The sequence below is a fragment of the Heterocephalus glaber genome, unplaced genomic scaffold (assembly GCF_053883595.1).
Source record: "Heterocephalus glaber isolate CG9 unplaced genomic scaffold, H.glaber_assembly_v1.0 deba00001773, whole genome shotgun sequence".
Taxonomy (NCBI): domain Eukaryota; kingdom Metazoa; phylum Chordata; class Mammalia; order Rodentia; family Bathyergidae; genus Heterocephalus; species Heterocephalus glaber.
The window spans coordinates 12128277-12150073 of record NW_028258463.1 but is presented as its reverse complement, the minus strand read 5'-3'; the positions used below and the strand labels follow the sequence as shown (position 1 = coordinate 12150073).

Here is a 21797-nt window from a genome sequence, read left to right as displayed (position 1 = left end):
CTCAGCCCCTTTTATTTTTTGACAGCATCTTGCTAAGTTGTCCAGGCTGGACTTGAACTTTCAGTCCCCTGTCTCAGCCTCCTGAGAGCTTGGATTCCAAGTGTGCACTACAGTACCCAGCTACAACTATTATATTTTATTATTGTTGATCTTTTTGCCTAAACTGTAAACTTTTTCATAAGTGTATGTATCAAAAAGCACAGTCTATATAGGGTTCCATACCATCTGTGATTTCCGGCAACCCTTGGGGATCCTGAAACTTCTCCTGTGGATAAAGAGGACCATCCTGTCTCAGAACTAAAGTCAGTGTTTGGGGTTGTTCCCCAGGAACGGGCACAGACCTGGACACTGACTGCAGAGTACCACAGAATAGCACAGTAGAAGTTTCTGGAATGTCTGTGTTTAATTCAGAATATATATGGGCTGGCGGGGGGGGGGGTTGGTACCGGGAATCAAACTCAGGACCTTGTGCTTGCAAGGCAAGCGAGGTGCCACTGAGCTACATCCCCAGTCCCAGAACATACGTTTTTTACAAATTACATTTACCCAGGTGTGGTTGGCGTATGCCTGTAATTCAAGCACTTGGGAAGCTGAGGCAGGAAGATCATCACAAGTTCAACACCAACCTGGGCTTTAGTGAGACCCTGTCTCAAAACAACCAAAAAAGAAAAGAATAAAGATGAAAATGAGGGCTGGGGATTTAGCTCAGTGGTTTCATTGCCTGCTGTGCAAGCACAAGGACCCCAATTCGATCCCTGGTACCAAAAAAAAAAAAAGATGAAAATGAAATTTGACAGCACATGGGAATCTCCTTCGGGAACGAAGTAGATAGACCTGTGTTAGTAGATGTGCAGCCGCACATTTGACAACACACTTGTCAGGGCAAGGTGCCTACAGGAGGAGCAGCAGAAAGAGGTGGAGCTGTACGGGACCAGGAGTGGGAGCTGGGCCCAACTCCCTAGCACAGGCAGTTGAAGCAGCAGCCAGGGAGACGGTGACCCTGGGCACGCCAGGTTCCCAGAGGGACATGCTGCCCTGCAGAGTCCCTGCTGTGGTGGGTGGAGCAGACGGGTGGCGAGGATGTGCACCTGCTGTGCTTTCTGTGCCCCTAAACCTGTTTGCTGTCTTTTCTGAACCACTGCACAGCGCACCCGGAAGTGGCCCTATGTTCCGACCAACCACGGTTGCTGTGGATGAAGATGGAGGAGATGAGGACAAGGATGAATCGGCTACCAACAGCGCCTCGGGGGCCGCCGCAGGGTGCAGCCTGGGCCCCGAGTTCTCCACGGAGAAAGGAGGCCCCTTCACCACCGTTGCAGGCACTGGCTCCACTGGGCTGCCGCAGGCTTCCGGGCCGGCCGCCCCCAGCGTCAGCTTTGGTTTCAAGAACAACCAGGGGACCCCACTGCAGAAACTGGGGGTGTCGTTTTCCTTCGCCAAGAAGGCTCCGGTCAAACTTGAGTCCATCGCTTCGGTGTTCAAGGACCACGCAGAGGAAGGGTCCTCCGAGGAAGGGACAAAGCCCGACGAGAAGGGTTCTGACCAAGGGCTGCAGAAGGCAGGGGACGCCGACGGGGGCGGGAGCACCGATGGCAAAAAGGAAGACGAGGACCCGCAGGACGGCGCGGCCCTGGCCTCCACGCTGTCCAAGCTGAAGCGGATGCGCCGGGAGGAGGGCGCTGGCGTGGTGGAGCCCGAGTATTACCACTACATCCCACCTGCGCACTGCAAGGTGAAGCCCCACTTCCCCTTCCTGCTCTTCATGCGGGCCAGCGAGCAGATGGAGGGTGAGGCCAGCTCGCACCCCAAGGGCACCCCGGACAGCAAGAAGAGCGGCTCCCCCAAGCCAAAGGGCTGTGTCAGGGCAGCCCCCAGCCAGGCAGCAGAGCCGGGGGCCAGCGAGCGCTTGGAGCCACCCAAGGAACCAAAGGAAACGAAAGAGGCAACAGCAGTGGCTGGGGCCGAGCCCGCCCAGCCGCGGGGCAAAGCCGAGGCCCGGAAGGTCCCCTCGGGGTTCCCTGGGGAGCAGGGCCGGCCCGTGTCTGAGGCGCAGGTGCGCCAGCCCGAGCCTGCCAAAGAGCCCAGTGCGCCTGGAGACAGTGTGGCAGGGAGAGACAGCCAGGGGCGTCCCCGGCACCCTACGGGCCCTTTCTTCCCAGTGCTGAGCAAGGACGAGAGCACGGCCCTGCAGTGGCCGTCGGAGCTGCTTATCTTCACCAAGGCGCAGCCCTCCGTCTCCTACAGCTGCAACCCTCTCTACTTCGACTTCAAGCTTTCCAGGAACAAGGACGCCAGAGCCAAAGGGGCAGAAAGAGCGAAGGACGCGGGCGGCCCCTCCAGGGAGGCCCTCCCCGGCCCTGAGGCCAGCGGGCCAGGCGGGGACAAGGACGCGGGTGAGCCCCAGGCAGACGGAGGGCCCCCTGCTGCTGCTGCTGCTCCTCTTGCTCCTGCTCGGGAGCCGGAGCCCGAGCCCCAGGACACCGGGCAGAGCCTGGCTGGCCGAAAGGAGCGCCGCGGGCGGACGCACCGGCACAAGAAAAGGAAGAAGCACAAGAAGTCTGGCAGGCACAAGCGCAGGCACAAGGCCGACGCTGACGAGAAGGGATCGGGATCGAGGGCCGACCCGGGGGACAAGTCCCGGAAGCGCAAGAAGCGGAAGCGCAAGAAGAAGTCCGGGGGCGCGGCCGACTCAGAGCGGGGCCCCAAGCCCGAGCCCCCAGGCAGCGGCAGCCCCGCCCCACCCAGGCGGCTCCGGAGGCATGACGAGTCCCAGCGGAGACCCCTGCCCGCCGCCGACGAGAGCGGCGGCGGCCAGCGTGACGCGGGCGGGGGCGCACAGGAGCGTGGCGGGCGCAGGCAACCGGGCGAGCCCCCCGCTACCTCCTGCCAGCGCCGGGCCAGCGCCCCAAGGACCGGCAACACCCACCGCCACGGCCGGCCCAGCAGCGGGGAGGAGGACAGCGACGGCGGTGCTGCCCGCCGCCCGCGCCAGGAGTCCCCGGCCCAGTACAGCGACGAAGACGACGACGACGAGGAGGAGGAGGACTCGGGCAGCGCACGCTCCCGAAGCCGCTCGCGCAGCCGCCGCCGCTCCTCCCGCCGCTCTTACTCCAGCAGCTCGGCTGCGTCCTCCGACCAGAGCTGCTACAGCAGGCCCCGCAGCTACTCCGACGACAGCTACAGCGACTACAGCGAGCGCTCGCGCCGGCACTCCAAGCGCTCCCACGGCTCCGACGACTCGGACTACGCCAGCCCCAAGCGCCGCAAGTACTCCTCCTCCGAAGACGATGACTACAGCCTCAGCGGCAGCCCTTCCCGCAGCCGCTCCCGCAGCCGGTCCAGGGAGCGCTCTCCCACCCGCTCGCGCAGCAGCAGCCACAGCCGGAGCCAGCGGAGGAGCCGCAGCACCACCGCGCACAGCTGGCAGCGCAGCCGCAGCTACAGCCGGGACCGAAGCCGCAGCACTCGCAGCCCTTCCCAGAGGTCGGGCTCCAGGAAGGGGTCGTGGGGCCACGACAGCCCTGAGAACAGGCGATCCAGCCGCCGGGACTTCATTCGCTCCAAGATCTATCGCTCTCAGTCCCCCCACTATTTCTGGTCAGGCCGGGGCGACTGTCCAGGGAAGAAAGACGACAGCCAAGGAGATGACAGCAAAGCATCAGGCCCGCCCTCCCAGAACAGCAGCACTGGCACGGGGAGAGGGTCAGAAAGTGACTGCGGCCCCGAGGATAAGAACTCTGTCACTGCTAGACTGCTGCTGGAGAAGGTCCAGTCCAGGAAAGGGGAGCGGAAGCCCAGCATGGGCGAGGAGGTGCTGGCCACCCCCAATAAGGCTGGGCTCAAGCTCAAGGACCCCCCACAAGGCTACTTTGGGCCCAAGCTCCCCCCTTCTCTGGGCAGCAAGCCGGTCCTTCCGTTGATAGGGAAGCTCCCAACTACCCGAAAGCCCAACAGGAAATGTGAGGAGTCTGGGGTAGAAAAGGGGGAAGAGCAAGACCAGTCAGAGACAGAAGAGGGGCCCCCCGGGAGTGGATGCCAGGTCCCTGCCGAGGATACCGCTGGCCCCTTATCTGAGCTGCCCCCGGGAGAACCAACATCCAAAGAAGCTACTGCCGCCTACCCTGTGGCTCCACTGGGCGCCCCGGCGCACTCCGACTGCTACCCTGGGGACCCAGCCAGCTCCCATAGCTACCTCCCTGACCCCAGCAATGGGGACACCCTGGAGCCCCCGGAGAGCGGCAGCCAGCCAGGCCCCGTGGACGCTGGCTTGCTGCCCGCAGCCCCTGACCTGGAGCACTTCCCAGGCTACGCACCTCCCAGCAGGGAGCCCCGCGGCGAGTCCCCCGAGGGCGCGGAGGACGCCTCGCTGGCCCCCCTGGAGAGCCAGCCCATCACCTTCACGCCGGAGGAGATGGAGAAGTACAGCAAGCTCCAGCAGGCGGCGCAGCAGCACATCCAGCAGCAGCTGCTGGCCAAGCAAGCGAAGGCCTTCCCCGCCTCGGCCGCCCTGGCCCCGGCCGCCCCCGCCCTGCAGCCCATCCACATCCAGCAGCCGGCCGCGGCCTCGGCCACCTCCATCACCACGGTGCAGCACGCCATCCTGCAGCACCACGCGGCCGCCGCCGCCGCCGCCGCCATTGGCATCCACCCCCACGCCCACCCGCAGCCCCTGGCGCAGGTGCACCACATCCCCCAGCCCCACCTGACGCCCATCTCCCTGTCGCACCTCACTCACTCCATCATCCCCGGCCACCCCGCCACCTTCCTGGCCAGTCACCCCATCCACATCATCCCCGCCTCCGCCATCCACCCCGGGCCCTTCACCTTCCACCCTGTCCCACACGCTGCCCTCTACCCCACCCTGCTGGCCCCTCGGCCTGCTGCAGCAGCTGCCACGGCCCTGCACCTCCACCCACTGCTTCACCCCATCTTCTCAGGGCAGGAGCTGCAGCACCCGCCCAGCCATGGCACGTGAGTGGGGTGTGGGAGTCTCCCCGGCCAGGGCAGGCACCCCGCCATTCTCCCCTCGGGGTGTGGAGCCGAGAGTGCCAGCCGGCGCGCACTGGGCGTGTAGTGTCCAGTGTCTGGGAGCCAAAGAGCCAAGCTTTGGCTTGCAGGGATGGGCTGGGAGTGAGGCTGGCTTTGGGTTTACTATCAGGGATCCCCTTCCTCCTCCTGCTGTCCTCCTCCCCTGTGTCTCTGGGCTAGGGCGCTCCTGCCAGTGCTGCCCGCACCTCCAGGTGGTCACCTCCACATGGTCCCCTCTTGCCTCTATTTTTTATCATGCGCTCCTCCTCTCTTCTGGCCTCGAGAAACTCTCCTCGTGTCCGGCCCCCCGAAGGTCCTGCGCCATCCACTCCTGCATTCCTGGTGCCGTGCTGCTCCCATTCCGCAGCCTGTGGGCGGTGTCTTCCCTGTCCCTCAGTGATACGATGCCCAGGTGAGCTGGGAAGGAAACCTGACCCGGAACCAGATGTGACCCAGTCCCTCGTCCAGAAGAGGCCTCCGCACAGCCCCGGGAGATAGTCCTCCTGCCCGGGCTGTGACCACTGCCCGGGTGCTTCCCAGGGCGGGCGCCTGTGATGGGTGTGTCTTCTGTTGTGTTGATGTTCCCTTCTTAATTTATAGAATTTTTTAATGTAAAAATTGCACTGAACTCTATAAAGGTAAATGCTGCTTTTTGTAGCTCATATAAAAAGGTTCCATATTTGTAGTATACTGCAATAATATTTTTTACATCCAGCTCTTTAAGTGATCCTTGTTCTGGTGGCTTTGTGTAAATATGTTTGCCCTAGTTGAATTAAGAAACTTTAAGGGTTATAAAATGAAAGCAAAAAAATAAAGTATTTGTTTTCTGCTAGATACAAAAATGACTAAGCATGCATACTTTTATCAAGCTCCTGTATTTTTCGGAGTCCAACCCTCAGTACTGGGCAGTAAGTGTTGCCACCGCCACAGGCCAGCTTCGGGTCAGGGATGTGGCCGCACCATCTCCTTTCCTGGTGGGGCAGCGAACGCTGCTGCTTCCCCCAACAAAGAGGAGACCCACAAAGAGGGGACCCCGCAGCCCCTCTGAAAGCCATGAGACTCAGGAACTGACGGCCTCGGGTTTTTAGGCAGGCCCATGGCCTTCCCAGTACTTAGCCCTCTGGCAGTTTGTCCCATGTGCCTTTTGGGTCGGTCTGGACCTGGAGTAGCAGGAGCCCGGAGGAGCGGAGGTGGTGGCTGCTGCTCCTCTTCGGCTTCACACTGCGAGCCTTTTGCCCACCAGGTTTCAGTGGTGCAGGCTGCTTTTCCTTCTCTCCAGGACACTGACCAGGAACACCCTCTGCCCTCCCCTTGTCTAGTCTCCTGCCTGAGGCTTTGCGCGTGTCCTGGGGACCCCTCCTGGGCAGCCCCTCTCCCCACCCAGTGGGGTCACTCACCTTGGACAGCCAGCACTGCACGAGCAGTCACCGTCTCCACGGAAGGGACTCGTTCTCCCTGCCTCCAGCTGGTGTGGACATTTGAGTAACAGGACTACCTTGTGCTGCTTCCATTAGCTTACTGATAGCCGTGTGCACTCTGGCCACCTCGCTGCCTTCCTGGGAGCAGTTTTATTAAACTTCCAGAATAGTGATTTTAAAAAGTAAAAAATCACCTGTCCTTCCTTACAAGCATAACAGGCAGTATTTAACTTTACCACATGTGAGGGAGCTGCTGTGGAATGAGGGAATGAACGGAGCTCTGTAATAAACCATGGCTTGTGGAAACCCCGAAGCTGAGTGTGTGGTGATTGCCGCCACATCAGCTCCAGTCAGGAGGGGTGGAGCTGTGGGTGACAAGTGACTGAGCCGCTCTGCCACAGAGCTGCATCCCAGCCCTGCTCACGCAGGGCCTCACCGAGTTGACCATGAGACTCGAACTTGGTGATCAGCCTGCCTCAGCCTCCCTCGGTGCTGGGATGACAGGCCCCACTGCGCCTAACTTACAAGTTACACCTTGTTTGAAGTAACAGGCTTCTTCTTGGGAACTAATTGGAGATGTCTGAATTCTGCTTCAGAAATCTCACCCTGCCAAGGAGAGAGGGGCCCAGCCTCGGACGCAGGGATGCTGCGCGGGTGGTCCTGAGGCGATGACCTGGAGAGTGTACCTCCTCTGCTCCACGTCCTCCGTGCTCGGGCTGTAACCCAGTAGAATGCACTGCGTGGCTCCTCACTTCCCGCTGCATTTAGGACTTAAAAAGCAGTGTGTGCATGCATGTCTTGGCCTGCCACGCTTGAGTTTCCGTGCTGGACCCAGGAGTGCCATGGGTGCTGGCCCCCTTCACCTGCTGTACAGGCACCGGGAGAGCTCCCCGAGTGTCCATGTCGGGAGACTGCAACAGGCAGCTCAGCTCGAGAAGCTGCCCGAGTCTGGAGTGACTCCTCCCAGGCTTTCAAGTCAGCTGCCGAGGTCTGTTTCTCTCTGCTTCTTGCTCTAGCCCTGTTCCCCACCAGAGAGAAGGGTCCATCTTAAACTGGGGCTGGCTGCTCAGGTCTCGCCTATCAGGGAATGGAGCCTGGGTGACAGCGGGAGGGACCAGCTGTGTCCCACAGAACGTGCTGTGCGCATTGCTTGGAACCCAGAGCTCTGGTCCATGCCACCCCCCGAAGGACTGTCAGGCCCTGCTGAGCAGCTCTACCCTCCCTGTCACCCGGATTCTCAGGCCCTCTCGGTGCTTACTGGCTTTTCAGAACCCGAGTGCAGGTCCCGTCGTGCTTGCCACTAACACTAACCCTTAGGCACTGTACGCAGAGTTGAGTCCATGGTAAGCACTTCGGCTGTGTGTTCCAGGATGACAAGCAAAGCAGAGTCCTGTAAACTGAGGGGGGCTTGAGGGGAACCAGTTTCTGCTGTCACAGCGCCTTGCTCTGAGAACTCCTGACCATGGGAAGTCCTAACGGGACGCTGATCTTCGGCAGAGTCCAAGTGCCAGCACCTCCCTTGCTCAAACAAGGTGGGCGCAGCTCTGCCCCAGAGGAGCTTGTGCCCCGCTGGACCCCAGCATCCTGCCCCACAGACCCAGTGCTATCCCTCCAGTGTGGAGTCACCTGCCTCCTCCCTCTCCCCCGCTCGTCCGGCTGCTGCTTCTCTCCTCTGTGCACTTTTTGCTGTGACAGATACCTAGGCCAGGCTGCATCACCATCCCACTGAGTCCTCCCTCTGCCAGTCCCTCTCACCACAGGCAGCCAGTGTAACCTTCCAGACTAGAAGGCAACTGACCACCGACTCACTTGGACTACGAATCCTCATGACCAGGCGTGGGGACACACGCCTGTGGTCCCAGCACTAGAAGCTGAGGCCAGCTGAGCTGCAAGGGCAGCCTGAACTATACAGCAAGACCCTGTCTCAAAACACAAAGCAAAACAGATCTTTGATTCTGTACCTCCTGTGCATTAAAGTTCAGATTCCTCAGTGTGGCCTTCAAGGGCCTTGAGGGACCTGAGCCCATTACGTGCCCTTCCTTAAACGACCTCTGTGTGCTCTTGCTGCCCCTTTATGTTATTCCTGAGCTAAACCTCTCCCCTCTGTCCAGAGTCTGTGTGGGAATCCCGGTTTGGCCACCCACTGGCTGTGTAAACTTGGGCAGTTTAGGGGAAAGTCCTGCACCAATCCTCATGTTTATAAAATGGGCCCAGAAGACGAGATGTAGCTCAGCGGTGCTGTTCCTACCTGGCAAGCACAAGGTCCTCAGTTCAATCCCTGGTACTAGAAAAAAACAAAACAAAATGGGCCCAGTAGTAGCCGGTTCCCCAGGCTGTTCTGAGGAGCCTCCCTCTAACTCCAAGGAGGCAGGCCTGCCGCCGCTCTGCTGCTCCTCCACACTGAGCCAGGGCCCTGCACACCAGGGACCTGGCTACGCGGACACACACACCGAACACAACGCAGTGCTATCCCAGCCCCGATCCCAGCCCCGATCCCAGCCCGGTGAGGCCGAGGTGGGTGGCAGGCAGGTTCCGTGTGCATTCTGGGAACTCAGCCTCGGGAAAGCAGCAGAGACCAAGGCCGACTGTCTCCAAGGAGCTCTGAACCTCGAGCTGTGTGCTGTGTGCTATGTGCTGAGGGCCTCCAGAAGCAGGAGGACTGAGGAGGAGAAGGACACCAAGCTCGGGAGGGTGTTGCAGCCCTCTGCCCCGGCGAGCCTCCGAGGGAGGCATGCAGGGCCAGGGACTGCTCAGGGCTCTCCGTCACTCCTCATCCACAGAAAGGGACGTGAAGCCTCCGAGGGGAGGGGCCACACTCCCGTGATCCCCGCCTGGCAGGGTTGTGTGCTGGACCCCAACATGGGCAGCCCAGTGATTAGTGAGACCCTGTCTCACACATAAAAACATTTAAAAGACTGGGATGTAGCTCAGTGCAAAGGCCCGGCACTAACAAAACATGCAACTTTGACTTTCTGCTCTGAACTCGTCTCTTTCTGTTTTGTTACCTTGTTTGCTTCTTCCTTCCCCAGTGTGGACTTAGTCTTTCAGCGATGCCTGTTACCTGTTGGCTCCTACTAGGCCCTGGGGCTGAAGAAAGGAGCCTTGCTTTCAAGAGTCCAGTTTACACAGACTAACAGTGACAGTGCCCTAATGGCGGTGTGCCCGTGTCTGTTAGGAGCTGGGGAGGCCTCCCCTGGACAGTGACCCCACCCAGGGCCGGGTCCCGATGGTGGGAAGGAGCAGAGCCCGGGGAGGGCAGGCCTCCCTTCAGCACGCACATAACCAGGAGGCCTGGAGTGACTGCCCCAAGCCTGGCCATGGTGAGAGGCTCAGGATGGAGGAAGAGTAAGGGGCCACGGCCCTGGAGGAGGGACTGGATAAGCACAGCCTCAGGGGCTTATCTGGGGCAGCAGTCAGTGGGGTGTGGCAATGCAGCCTTCTGAGGGACAGCTGTGGAACCGCAGGCCAGAGGGGAGTGTGCAGGCCAGTTATTCACTTGGCTCTCACCCAAACCCGCAGCGATGGTGGTCAGATGGTGCAGGGGTGAAGGGCAGAAACTGCAGGACTGGTGATAAACTGCCCTGTGGTGGCCTCGCCCCCCTGCAGTCCTGAGACTGCATAGCCAGGGCTTGGCCCTTCCCTCTGCTGCCCGCTCAGCAATTTGCTTTGGCTTCAGGGTGATAAGGAGAGACTTCCGGTGTGGTGGTGGGAACTTAAGTGTGGGAGAGGAGTGGGCCCTTCCCCCTTAGGAGGCTGTAGGAGGAGGACAATGGCCCGAGCACTGTGCCTCCTGCATGCGCTCTGGCTCCTGGGGCCTGTTCCTGCCCCTGCAGCCTGGGCCTCGAACCTGGATGCTGTGCAGCCCACCATCTACACAGGCCCCAACGGCAGCCACTTTGGGTTCTCGGTGGACTTTCACAGAGACAGCCATGGGGGGTGAGCTGGGGAGTGTGGGTGCTGAAGGAGGACCCCTCTTCACCGTCGGCCTCCAGCTGCACCCCGTACGCGGCAGCTGAGCTCGGTCAGGAGTGCTGGGGAGGGACGGGCTGAGGTTGGGGCGTCAGGGAGGGGTGCTGCAGGATATGGGCCCTGAAAGTGCAGCAAGGACAGAGGACTGAGGGCCAATGGGTTTCCCCAAGGGTCAGTCGTATGTGGTGCCCTTCTCTCCCCCAGAGAGAGGTGCATGTCCTGTCTAGCCACCCCACCAGCATCCCTTCTGCACTGCCTGGCCCCCAGCCAAGGCATAGGTTTCCGCATGCTGTGATAGATCACTGGCGGCTGGCACTGATCTGGCTTTGGAGTCAGATTGCCATGCTTAGAGTCCTGGCGTCACCTTGTGACTTATTGTGGGCCCTGGGAGCCTGGTTCTGGGCAGTGGTAATGGCAAATGGCCTTCAAGGACAGCCCCTTGCGGGGTCTCCTCTGTCGAGAGCTGCCCAAGCTCAGAGCCCAGCCCCTTCCCCGGAGTCCAGCTGCTGCAGTGACCCAGAAGTTCGGGTGCCCCGGGCCTCCCTCCACTCAGCCTGCTTCCCTCCCCTGCGCCCTGTGCACCTGCTGCTCTCTCCTCTCCACAAGCCCGGCGGAGCAGCTGTGCTAAATGCCCCCTCGCCCGGGATCCCGGCCTGTTCTTGCTGCATGCAGAGCAGATGTGCTGGGGTCCTCGTTCCGTCAGCATCCGAGCCCCACCCTCCCCCTAAACCAGCTCTCCAGCAGGGGCGCGGGAAAAGCCCCGCGGAGGAAGCCGTCGGCGCGGGGTCTGGGAGGCGAGGCGCCGCCCAGAGCTCAGGACGCTTTCGCAGCGGGGACACCGAGGCCTGCGCTCAGATCACACCGCGCGTCGGGCGTGGGCGAGGACAGGCCCAGGCTGCGGGGTCTCCGCGCTCACTCGCGCCCCGTCCCCTGTCACCCAGGGTGGCCGTCGTAGTTGGCGCCCCCAGGGCCAGGGGCCCGGATCAGGAGGAGACGGGCGCCGTATTCCTGTGCCGCTGGAGAGCGGCAGGCGGCTCCTGCTCCTCGCTGCTCTTCGATCTCCGTGAGTCCCGGCGCGGGGACGGGGACGGGACGGGGGTGCGGGCCAGGGATCAGACCGACAGGCTCAGCGACACCGCTTCCCGCTGCCCTCAGGGGACGAGACCCGGAACGCGAGCTCCCAGACCTTCCAGGTCTTCAAGGCGCGGCAAGGCCTCGGGGCGTCGGTCGCCAGCTGGGACCACGTCATCGTGGTGGGCGCGGGGCCGCGGGGCGCGGGGACCCGGGGTGCGGGGCGCGGGGCGCGGGGGCGAGCCGCCGCCCTGCCCCTCTCCAATCCCTCCCCAGGCCTGCGCGCCCTGGCAGCACTGGAACGCCCTGGAAAAGACTCAGGAGGCGGAGAAGACGCCCGTCGGCGGTTGCTTCCTGGCCCAGCTCCAGACCGGCGGCCGCGCGGAGTACTCGCCGTGCCGCGCCAACACCATGAGCCGGGTCTACAAGGACTGGCTGTTCAGTAGGCCCCGCCCCGTCTGGGCCTCCCCCGGCGGCCCCAACCCCCGCTTTCCAATAAGCCGGCAGCCTGCCCCCGGCCCAGCCCGCTCCGCCTGCCCGAGGCTCCGTCTCGCCCTAACCCAGGGCTCCGCCCACCGGCTCAACGCCACGCCTCCTTATTGCCCTAGCTATCCCCCCCGCCGAGACCACTGGTTAGCCTAGCCTATGGCCCCGCCCACTTCCCGCCTCCTCTCGGTACCGTGACTCCTCCCATCCCTCAAAGCCACGCCCCCGCACCCCTCGTCCTGTTCCCGGGCGCCACGCGGTTTCCGACCCTTCTCCTTGCCCCTAGGTGGAGATAGGCGATACTGCGAAGCGGGCTTCAGCTCCGCGATCACCCAGGCAAGTGGGGAGCCAGAAGGCTTGGGGCAGGCCCCGCCCGAACGGCCCTCTCACCCCGGCCTCCCTTCCAGGCTGGCGAGCTGGTGCTGGGGGCCCCTGGCGGCTACTTTTTCCTGGGTAGGTGCCACTCCCTCCCTGCCTCTCCCTCCCTGCGGCTGGCGCCGGGCCCACTCCGCCACTGTCCCGCCCAGGTCTCCTGGCCCGGGCGCCGATTGCCAGCATCCTCTCGAGCTTCCAGCCCGCCACCCTCCTGTGGCACGTGCCCAACCAGACCTTCACCTTCGACTCCAGCGGCGCCGAGTTCTACGACGGCTACCGGGGTAACGCGCCTTCCTGGGCCACTGCCCGCCCCGCAGCCTGTGGCCCGCGCCCCACCAGTGCGGAGCTCTGCTTCCCCACCCGAGACCAGCGCTTGGCGGGGCGGCCTCTGGGTCCACCTTCCGTACCCAGGACTCCCTCTCCACTTGGGCCTTTGCTCCCTCTGCTGTGTCCCCAGGGTACTCGGTGGCCGTCGGCGAGTTCAACGGAGACCTGAGAACTCCAGGCAAGAGACCCCTTGGTCCCGCGGGGCCTGGAGACGGGAGGGCCTCTGCCAGGAGACCCCTGGGGTGGGTGGGTGGCCCAGGGTCTGTCCTGACCCACGCTCTCCCCAGAGTATGTCGTCGGTGCCCCTACTTGGAGCTGGACCCTGGGAGCGGTGAGTGCCCCTGCACCCTGCATCCTAACCCCAAGCCCCACCCTGCTGCCCTCTCACCGGAGCTGCACCCTCCACGCAGGTGGAAATCCTGGACTCTCACCACCTGACGCTGCACCGGCTGCACGGGGAGCAGGTGCCCTGGCCTCTGGCCGTGGAGGACTCCCAGGAGGGAGGCCCAAGGCCAGCACTGCCGGCTAAGCGCCCCTTTTCTGCAGATGGCTTCATACTTCGGGCACTCCGTGGCTGTCACTGATGTCAACGGGGACAGGTGAGGAGGGTGTCAACCCTGCCCAGGCTGGTCCCCTCTCTTCTGGCCCACACTGACACAGCCCTCCCTGTTGTCCCCTGCAGCAGGCACGACCTGCTGGTGGGCGCCCCGTTGTTCATGGACAGCCGGGCCGATCTCAAGCTGGCTGAGGTGGGGCGTGTGTACCTGTTCCTGCAGTCCCCGGCCCCCCGTGTGCTGGGCACCCCCAGCCTCCTGCTGACCGGCACTTGGCTCTATGGGCGGTTCGGCTCCGCCATCGCACCCCTGGGCGACCTCAACCGGGATGGCTACAACGGTGAGGGCAGGAGGGCTAACGGCCACGGTGGAGAGACAGGCACCCTGGGGCAGCAGGAGCCGGGAGGCTGCGGTGGGGTGTATGCCAGAGCCCTGACTGCTGTGGAGGGCAGCCAAGGAGGCCATCGGCGTAGCTGCCTCCAGAGGCCCAGGCAAAGTGAGCTGTTGGGTGCAGATCTCAGCGGTGGGGTAGAGAGGAGGAGCTCTGAGGACATTTCAGACTTGAGACCAAGGGAGGTCCCAGCCACCCCGCAGGCCATCGAAGGGAGCCCGGGACGGGCTACGCCCACTTTCCCAGAGGGGGCTGAGAGACGGGAGCCCCCGGAGCCCCTGGGACGAGAAGATGCCAGGGTGGAGCCCGGGACACAGAGGAGCTAGACCTGGACGGACGCAGCAGTGGACAGCAGGAGCTCTGGGGATCTCAATGCCAAGGGGGAGGAGCTCTGAGCGGCAGGAAGTGGCCGGGGAAGAACCGGAAGTGCCGCAGTGGACAGCTTTCAGCCAGCAGGGGGCAGTAAGGATGGAAGCCCACCTGGTTTGGAAGAGGGTGGCGTGTTGAATGTGGCGGATCCATGCGACTGTGTGTCTGGCGTGGGGAGCTGGTGAGAAGGCAGGGGGGGTTCAAAGGACAGCAGCTGCTGCATCTCTTCGAGGAACCAGGCCCAACCCCCAGCAGAGGAGAAAGTGACCCGTGGGTGGGCGTGGAGCTTGGCTTCCCATTCCCAGCGAGGCCTGGAGGTCAGGAGTGCATGGGGTCCAGGTCAGGGAGAGAAGAGGCCAGGAGGCCAAAGATCAGGAGAAAGGGGCGGCCGGGGGCTGGGGGCCACGCTGAGATCACAGCCCTGGGTTCCAGGGAGTCCTGTGTAACATGATCAGAAAATCAAGCCAGCCCTGGTGGCGCACATCTGTGATCCCAGCACCCTGGAGGCTGAGGCAGGAGGATCGCTTAGAGTTGGAGGCCAGCCTGGGCTTCATAGTGAGTTCAAGGTCAGCTTGAAACACAAAGCAAGACCTTGTCTCAAAAAAAGAAAGAAAAATTAAATATATGAAAAAGAAAAAAGCTGCACTGAAAACAAACCATAAACAAATCAGAAGACGAAAGAAAGACAAGGCCAGGGATTTAGCTCAGTGGCTCTGCCTCCTGCCTCAAAAGCGCAAGGGCCCCAGTTCGATCCCCGGTACCAAAAAACCAAACAAATAAGAGGAAAGACAGTTGCAACATAGAAATCAAAAATCTGCCTAAGCTGGGTAGGGTGCTGCATGCCTGTAGTACTGTGACGGCTAAGGATTGCATGTTAAGGCAACTTGGTGAGATCCAGTCCCAAAATTAGAAACAAAACAAAACAAAAGCAAGGACTGGGGCTGCAGAGCAATGGTGGGGAAGGTGCCTAGTGCGCACAGGGCCTGCATTCAGGGCTCAGCACAGGCGCGGAGAGAGAAGTCTTAATTCCCAGCACAAGCTCAGCACTCTGTTTTGTCAGTTGGTTTGGATTCAGACCCAGGGGTGCTCTACCACTGAGCTAAGTCCCCAGCTCTTTTTTTCTTTTTTTGGTACCGGGGATCCAACTCGGGACCTTGCGCTTGCAAGGCAGGCAGCAGCACCACTGAGCTAAATCCCCTGCTCTCTTTATTTTTTTATTTTGTTGTTTTTGGTTTTTAGTTTTGTTAGGTTGGTTTTTTTGGTTTTAGTTTTGGTTTTTTGAGACAAGGTCTCCCTATTTAGCCCAGGCTGGCCTGGAACTCACGGCGGTTTTCCTGCCTCCGCCTCTCAAGTGCTGGGATGACAGGCATGCACCACACCTGGCTTGACTTAAAAAAAGAAATATTGCTGGTGGTGAGCTGGGTGGGCATGGTGTCAGGGGACCAGAGGGTCCTCTGGGAAGAGGGTGCAGAGTTTACTGGGTCTCAGTCAACCTCTGGGACTCAGTTTTTGCACTTATCAGAGAGGAATACTGCCGGCCTTTCAGGGTTGAGTTAAACCTTCTCAGTGCATTGCTGCAGTTGACAGTGCGGCTGTCACTTCACTCTTTTCCTAACCACCTTCCCTGATGGGTGTCTTGCCGGACTGAACTCCCAGAGGCAGGCGCCAGCCCGGCCCAGACTCTGTGGTCCCTGGGCTCTGCCCGCAGAAGCAGCTGGGGAGTTTTCCCAGTGCCCGGAGAGTCCAGGTGGCAAACAGCGGCCTCTGTCACTCCCTGCAGATGTGGCGGTGGCCGCCCCCTACGGGGGTCCCAGCGGCCAGGGCCAGGTGCTGGTGTTCCTGGGCCACAGCAAGGGGCTGAGCGCACAGCCCTCCCAGGTCCTGGACAGCCCCTTCCCCACAGGCTCTGGCTTTGGCTTCTCGCTGCGAGGGGCCACAGACGTCGATGACAACGGATACCCAGGTGACCCTCATGGACTGTAGCTGGCTCCAGCACGGCCCCCAGGGGGTCGTGCCTGGGTGGGCTCCCAGTGATGCGAGGGTGGGATGCCGGAGCTCTGGGGTGAGACTCGTCCCCACCGCTAACTCCCCCATTGCAGACCTGGTGGTGGGAGCCTATGGGGCCGGCAAGGTGGCAGTGTACAGGTGAGCACCAGTCTGGGCTGGGGGAGGCTGGGCCTGGAGGGCCCGGTGGCAGCTGCTGACCCCCTCAGAGCCCGGCCGGTGGTGACAGCCACCGTCCAGTTGCTGGTGAAGGACACGCTGAACCCCACGGAGAAGAGGTGTATCCTGCCCCAGACCCGGACCCCAGTGAGCTGGTGAGCAGCAGTGGGCGCCGGCCGGGCAAGGGGGCAGCATCCAGAGGCCCCAGCCCTGAGCCCAGCGCTTTTTCAGCTTCAGCATCCAGATGTGTGTGGGAGCCGCCGGGCACAGCATTCCACAGAAGCTGCGTGAGTGGCCGGGAAGGGGCTGAGGGGGTGGCCGGGACTCTGCGCTAAGCCTCTGCACTCGCAGGGCTGAGCGCCGAGCTGCAGCTGGACCGGCAGAAGCCCCGCCAGGGCCGCCGGGTGCTGCTCCTGGAGTCGCAGCAGGCGGGCACCACACTGAGCCTGGACCTGGGCGGGAGGCACAGCCCCGTCTGCCACACGACCACCGCCTTCCTTCGAGTAGGTCCGGGGCGGGGCAGTGGCCAGGTGGCAAGGGTCCTGGCAGGTGTGCCGGGCACAGGGTGTGGGACCAAGGCGGCGGACTCTCCCCTCCTAGGACAAGGCCGACTTCCGGGACAAGCTGAGCCCCATCCTGCTCAGCCTCAACGTGTCACTGCCACCAACGGAGGCTGGCAGGGGCCCTGACCTGGTGCTGGCCGGGGACACGCACATCCAGGAGCAGGTGGGCAGGCAGTGAGGGTTAGGCTGTGACACGCACCAACACCCAGTGTCACCTCTAAGCCCTAAGGAACCCCATTGTCGATGTCCCTGAAGCTAATGCAAACTCATAATCCCTGATATCAGCCGGGTGCAGTGGTGTGCCCTGTCATCTCAGCACTCGGGAGGCTGAGGCAGGAGGATCGCCACAAGTTTGAAGTCAGCCTGGGCTATATAGCGAGACCCCGTCTCAGAAACAAACCCTCACAGGGTCCCAGCCTTCATTTCAAGCCCAGAGCCCTGATGGCCTCTAGGCTGGTGCTGGGGAACCTTTTAGGGCTGCCAATGATAACATCCGCTGCAGCAGGAGGACACGGGTCAACACCCCTGCCCTGGATCCTGCCCCTCAGCTTCCGGGCCTCCTCTTTCCTGCACGCTGACTGGCTCCTCGGCCCCTGGGGCCCAAACCTCACGTGCCGCTGTGTTCCCTCCAGACCCGCATCATCCTGGACTGTGGGGAGGACGACGTGTGTGTGCCCCAGCTGCAGCTCAACGCCACTGTGTAAGGCCGCCCTCCGTGCCCAGCAGGCCCGCCCACAGGCTGCCTGGTGCCTGCTCCTGCCGACCCTGCTTCCCTCCCCCAGGGCGGGTGCTCCGCTGCTCATTGGGGCCGAGAACCTGCTGGAGCTCCACGCCACCGTGGCCAACGAAGGCGAGGGGGCCTATGAGGCAGAGCTGGCCTTGCAGCTGCCCCCGGGCGCCCACTACATGCGGGCACTGAGCGACATGCCGGTGAGGGGCCGGTGGCTGGGGGCCCTGCGCCCCGCCTCTTGGGAGTGGCAGTGAACACTGGGAAAACTGGGGACCGATGGCTAACAACAGCGTCCTGAGCGCTGCTGGACTCCTGTAGTCACTGCCGCTCACTGGCAGGTGCTTTCGTAGCTGTAGAATTACTTCCTGTTTTTCTGTTGTAGTTTATAACAGTGGGTCACAGCCTACACACTATTTTGTGTTTTTATTTCCAAAATGAAAATTTATTTATGCCGGGCATGGAAGCACGGGACTGTAGTGCCCGGTACCCGGGAGGCTGAGGCAGGAGCATTTGAGCCCAGGAGTTCAAGGCCAGCCCTGAGGTCCTGTGCCAGGAAGCCCCCTTTCTCCCCTGTACATGGTCCTCTTGGACATGCCGGGCGCCCTGTGACCTGCCCTATCCTTGCTGCTCCCCGAAGGGCTTCGAGAGGCTCGTGTGCAGCCAGAAGGAGGAGAACGGGAGCAGGCTGGTGCTCTGCGAGCTGGGCAACCCCATGGGAAAGGACGTCCGGGTGAGTGGGCCGCCCGCGAGGGAGGCTCCCACCTGGGAGGGCTGGAGATGGAGCCAGGCCTACAGCGTGCCATCCCGCACTGGGGGAGGCTGAGGCAGAAGGGTCACGATTTGAGCCCGACCTGGGCCATTTAGTGACTTCGTGAGACCCTGTTTTAAATTTTAAAAGGAGGCTGCGGTGCAGTTCAGGGCAGAGGCCCTGGGTTCAGTTCCCAGTACTGTGGGGAGAGAGGAGGGGCGGGAGGGTCACCGTCAAAGTCACCAGCGCACCGGGGGGCCTGGCGCCACGTGAGTGGGCAGTGAGCCTGGCCCTCCTCCAGGTAGGGGTCACCGTGTGGGTGAGCGTGGGGGACCTGGAGCGGGCCGGCCAGCATGCGACCTTCCGGCTGCAGGTCAGGAGGTACTGCCCGAGACGCCCCCTCCGTCCGCCAGCCGGCCGCAGAGCCTGCGAGGGGCCCGCTCTCGGGCCTCCCCGCCCCCTCTCCCCAGAGCCCGGCCTGGTCCCTGTGCCCTGGTCCCTGCGCCTGCGTCTGATGCTGGCTCCCCAGAGCTCTGAGCTGTCACCTGGCCGAGCCCGGCCTCCCTCCCTCCCTCCTCCTCTCCAGCCGTAACAGCCGGAACCCCAACAGCCAGATGCTGCTGCTGCAGGTGCCGGTGCGGGCCGAGGCCAGGGTGGAGCTTCTAGGGTGAGAGAGGCCGCAGGCGGAAGGGGCAGCGGGTGCCCCTGGGCCCGGAGGGCAGGGTGCCGCTCCGCTCCTTGGAAGGCTGCACGCTCGGCACCCACAGGAAGCGGAGGGGGAGGGTCCCGGGCCATCAGGGTCCAACCCAGCGGCCGGCGGCCCCTCCAGGAACTCCTTCCCGGCTTCCCTGGTGGTGTCAGCAGAAGAGGGTGCCAAGGAGCGGGGCAGCTTGGCCAGCTCGGCCCCCAGGGTGGAGCACACCTATGAGGTAGGGAGACTCCGCATCCAGGGCGCGAGGGCTCCGGGCTGCGGGGCCTGCTGCTGACCACCTGCCGCCTGGGTCACCGCCGCCCAGCTCCACAACAGAGGCCCAGGCTCCGTGCGCGGCCTGCGCCTCCACGTGCACCTGCCCGGGCAGTCCCAGCCCACCGACCCGCTGTACATCCTGGACGTGCAGCCCCAGGGCGGCCTGCAGTGCTCCCCACAGCCCTCGCCCAACCCCCTGGAGGTGAGCGCAGTGCATGCGGGACCGGCCCGGGCGGGCCGGGCAGAGCCCTGGGGACTGACGCCGCTCCTGCCTGCCCGCAGCTGGACTGGAGGCCGCACACCGCCAGGGCGGCCCCCACGCGCCAGGCGCATCACCCGCGGGAGCGCAGGCAGGCTGGGCCGGGGCAGCCGATGCTGGTGGTGAGAGGGGCTAGGGCGGGGAAGCGGAAGCGCAGGCAAGGTGCTTCCCGGCCCTCTGGCTAGTCCCCGGGCCGAGCGGGCGATGGGCAGGGAGGGCTGGGGACTGACGGGCGCGTCTCCTCAGAGCTGCGACTCGGCGCCCTGCACGGTGGTGCAGTGTGAGCTTCAGGAGATGGCGCCCGGGCAGCGGGCCATGGTCACCGTGCTGGCCTTGCTGTGGCGGCCCGGCCTCGGCCAGGTGGGCGGGGCTTCGGACAGAGGCGGGGCCTAGATAGTGGGTGTGGTCTGGTTGGGGCGTGGCTTCTGGGTCTGGAAAGCCCCGGCTTTGTGTAGGGCGGGACTTCAGTGATGAAGAGGTGGGGCCTCTGGTCGTGGGCGGGGCTTCTACCGCTGCCGGTGGGGTGTGCACGGCTCTAGGGCGGGGTCTTCTGATGGGCGGGGCTTCGGGAACGTCTGACCCGGGCGCGGGCAGCTTCCGGAAGTGGCCGTCGCGCCCAGCAGGGGCCGCCGGAGCTGACGGAACTGCAGTCGCGCGCGTGGTTTGACGTCTCCTCGCTCCCGTACGCGGTCCCGGCGCTCAGCCTGCCGAGCGGAGAGGCCTTGGTGAGCGCCGGGAGGGGCCTGCCCCGGGGTGGAGGGGCCCGAGGCTGTTGAGGCGGCTGGGTGACTGAGGCTCGCGCTCCCAGGTGCGGACGCAGCTGCTGCGCGCCCCGGAGGAGCGGGCGGTGCCCACCTGGTGGGTGCTGGTGGGTGCGCTGGGCGGCCTGCTGCTGCTCGCGCTGCTGGTGCTGGCCATGTGGAAGGTGAGGCCCTGCGGTCCCTCCGCCCCTGGGTGCCCCGCCCCGCCGGCCCGTGTCGACCGCGCGCCAGTCCCCGCTGTCCAGGCCGCGCACCACCGCCTCGGTGCCCAGCCGGGACCCACGAGGCTCGGGCCATCCGGACCCTGACCCCGGCCCTGTGCACTAGATGGGCTTCTTCAAGCGGACCCGGCCTACCCTGGACGAAGACGAAGAGGAGGAGTGAGGGCCGGGCTGCCGGCTCTCCGAGGACGCTCCCGGGCGCCCTGCCCTGCCCTGCCCTGCCCTCCCCTCCCCTCCCCTCCCCGCTCCTGCTGCCCAATAAAGAGGCGCCGACACCCAGGGTGTGCTGGCTCTCGGGGCGGCCGCGGTGGAAGTTTGAGCAGAGGGCCTCTGCCAGGGCCAAGGTGTGCGTGACAGTCCTGGGTGCAGAGCTGGAGGCGGGGCCGGGAGAAGGCATAACCTGGTGTGATGGCGCGGGCCTGTGATCCCAGGACTCAGGAGGCTGAGGCAGGAGCTTGTGAGTTCGAGGTCAGCCCGAGTTACAGCGTGAGATCCCAGCTCCAAAACAAAGTAGTGTATATCGCACGATTCTGATGGATAAACTTCCAAACCCAGTGAGGGTTGGAAAAGTACACTTTTCCGGCCCTGTCCTGGCCTTCCCCCAAAAAGGCCTTTAGAGCTGTATTGGGGTGAGGACAGGCAGAGCCTGAGGGAGATGTCACCCCTGCCTGGGGACAAGTGACCCTCCAACTCTTCTGCTGTTCCTTCTTCCCCACCAAGAAGGGTCTTTTGTTAGGACGGGGGCGGGGATTGCATGGCAGCTCTGCAGCTGAGGTTACTGGAGTTGGGGATGGACGTGGGGGTCCCCAAGTCCTGAGAGGTTTGTTGATCCATGCGTTCCATAACTTTTTTCCAGTAGTGGGGATTGAACCCTGAGCCTTCCCACAAAGCTGCACTCACAAGTCCCTCTTTATTTTTGAGACTGGGTCTCCCTAAGTCACTAGGTTGCCCAGGCAAACCTGTGATCCTCCTGCCTCAGCCTCCCAGAGTGCACCACCACTCCTGGCTCCCTACACCTGGATCTGTTCCAGTGCCCAGAGGCAGCCATGAACAATGCCAAGTCCTACCCTCAGGAAACTTGCATTCAAGGGCAGAAAGAAGAATAAACTAAGAAATAAAACGCTGGCTCTGTGTCATGAGTGACAATACAGGGAGGGAGACAACAGGTGACCATAAAGGCTGGTGTCCGAAAGAGCAGCCAGTAACGGGGGCGGGGGGGGGAACTGCTGGCCTGGGTGGACTCGGTGGGGCAGGGACACCCAGAAGGACAGTGTGGCCCACAAGATGCCGGTCTCAACTTTAGCCAAAGGGGTACATGGAACATTCTGGAGGCGCCTCTGACATCTACGCAGAGCCAGTCCAGAGAGGGTCTCCAGCTGGGTGGCAGAATCCCAGCT

At 63.0% G+C, this 21797-nt stretch overlaps 2 protein-coding genes across 19 annotated transcripts in view; both read left to right on the top strand.

The window, feature by feature from the left end:
• Gpatch8 (G-patch domain containing 8) overlaps positions 1–6759 on the top strand; it is a 77466-nt gene extending 70707 nt beyond the window's left edge. For all 15 annotated transcript variants that reach the window (XM_004859207.4, XM_087202413.1, XM_087202419.1 and 12 more), the window contains one exon: positions 1147–6759. In XM_004859207.4, the coding sequence (XP_004859264.1) occupies positions 1147–4975 (3829 nt within the window). In that variant the 3' untranslated portion in view covers positions 4976–6759. The remainder of the gene's footprint in view (positions 1–1146) is intronic.
• Positions 6760–6902: 143 nt separating this feature from the next.
• Positions 6903–21520, top strand: Itga2b (integrin subunit alpha 2b). 4 transcript variants are annotated; one of them, XM_004859212.3, is made up of 30 exons: positions 6903–10382; positions 11357–11478; positions 11571–11668; positions 11763–11928; positions 12259–12308; positions 12380–12425; positions 12500–12628; positions 12805–12852; positions 12962–13005; positions 13085–13138; positions 13221–13273; positions 13357–13568; positions 15769–15951; positions 16088–16133; positions 16202–16306; positions 16383–16438; positions 16503–16654; positions 16752–16877; positions 17347–17414; positions 17497–17644; positions 18082–18174; positions 18494–18573; positions 18779–18859; positions 19022–19121; positions 19209–19361; positions 19442–19540; positions 19665–19778; positions 20042–20143; positions 20227–20343; positions 20507–21520. In XM_004859212.3, the coding sequence occupies exons 1-30, from the start codon at positions 10216–10218 to the stop codon at positions 20561–20563; spliced, it is 3069 nt and encodes a 1022-aa protein (XP_004859269.2). In that variant the 5' UTR covers positions 6903–10215; the 3' UTR covers positions 20564–21520. The 4 variants fall into 4 exon arrangements, with proteins under 4 accessions (XP_004859269.2, XP_087058554.1, XP_087058553.1 ...); XM_087202428.1 differs by having other exon boundaries at positions 20227–21520; XM_021240199.2 differs by lacking the exon at positions 6903–10382 and having other exon boundaries at positions 10794–11478.
• Positions 21521–21797: the final 277 nt, after the last annotated feature.

Coding starts and splice junctions, on each gene's coding strand:
- Itga2b (XM_087202427.1), top strand. CDS start 10,596: ATGTGGTGCCCTTCTCTCCCCCAGAGAGAGGTGCATGTCCTGTCTAGC. Junction 12,853..12,961: donor CGGAGACCTGAGAACTCCAG/GCAAGAGACCCC, acceptor CGCTCTCCCCAG/AGTATGTCGTCGGTGCCCCT. Junction 13,274..13,356: donor ACTGATGTCAACGGGGACAG/GTGAGGAGGGTG, acceptor TGTCCCCTGCAG/CAGGCACGACCTGCTGGTGG.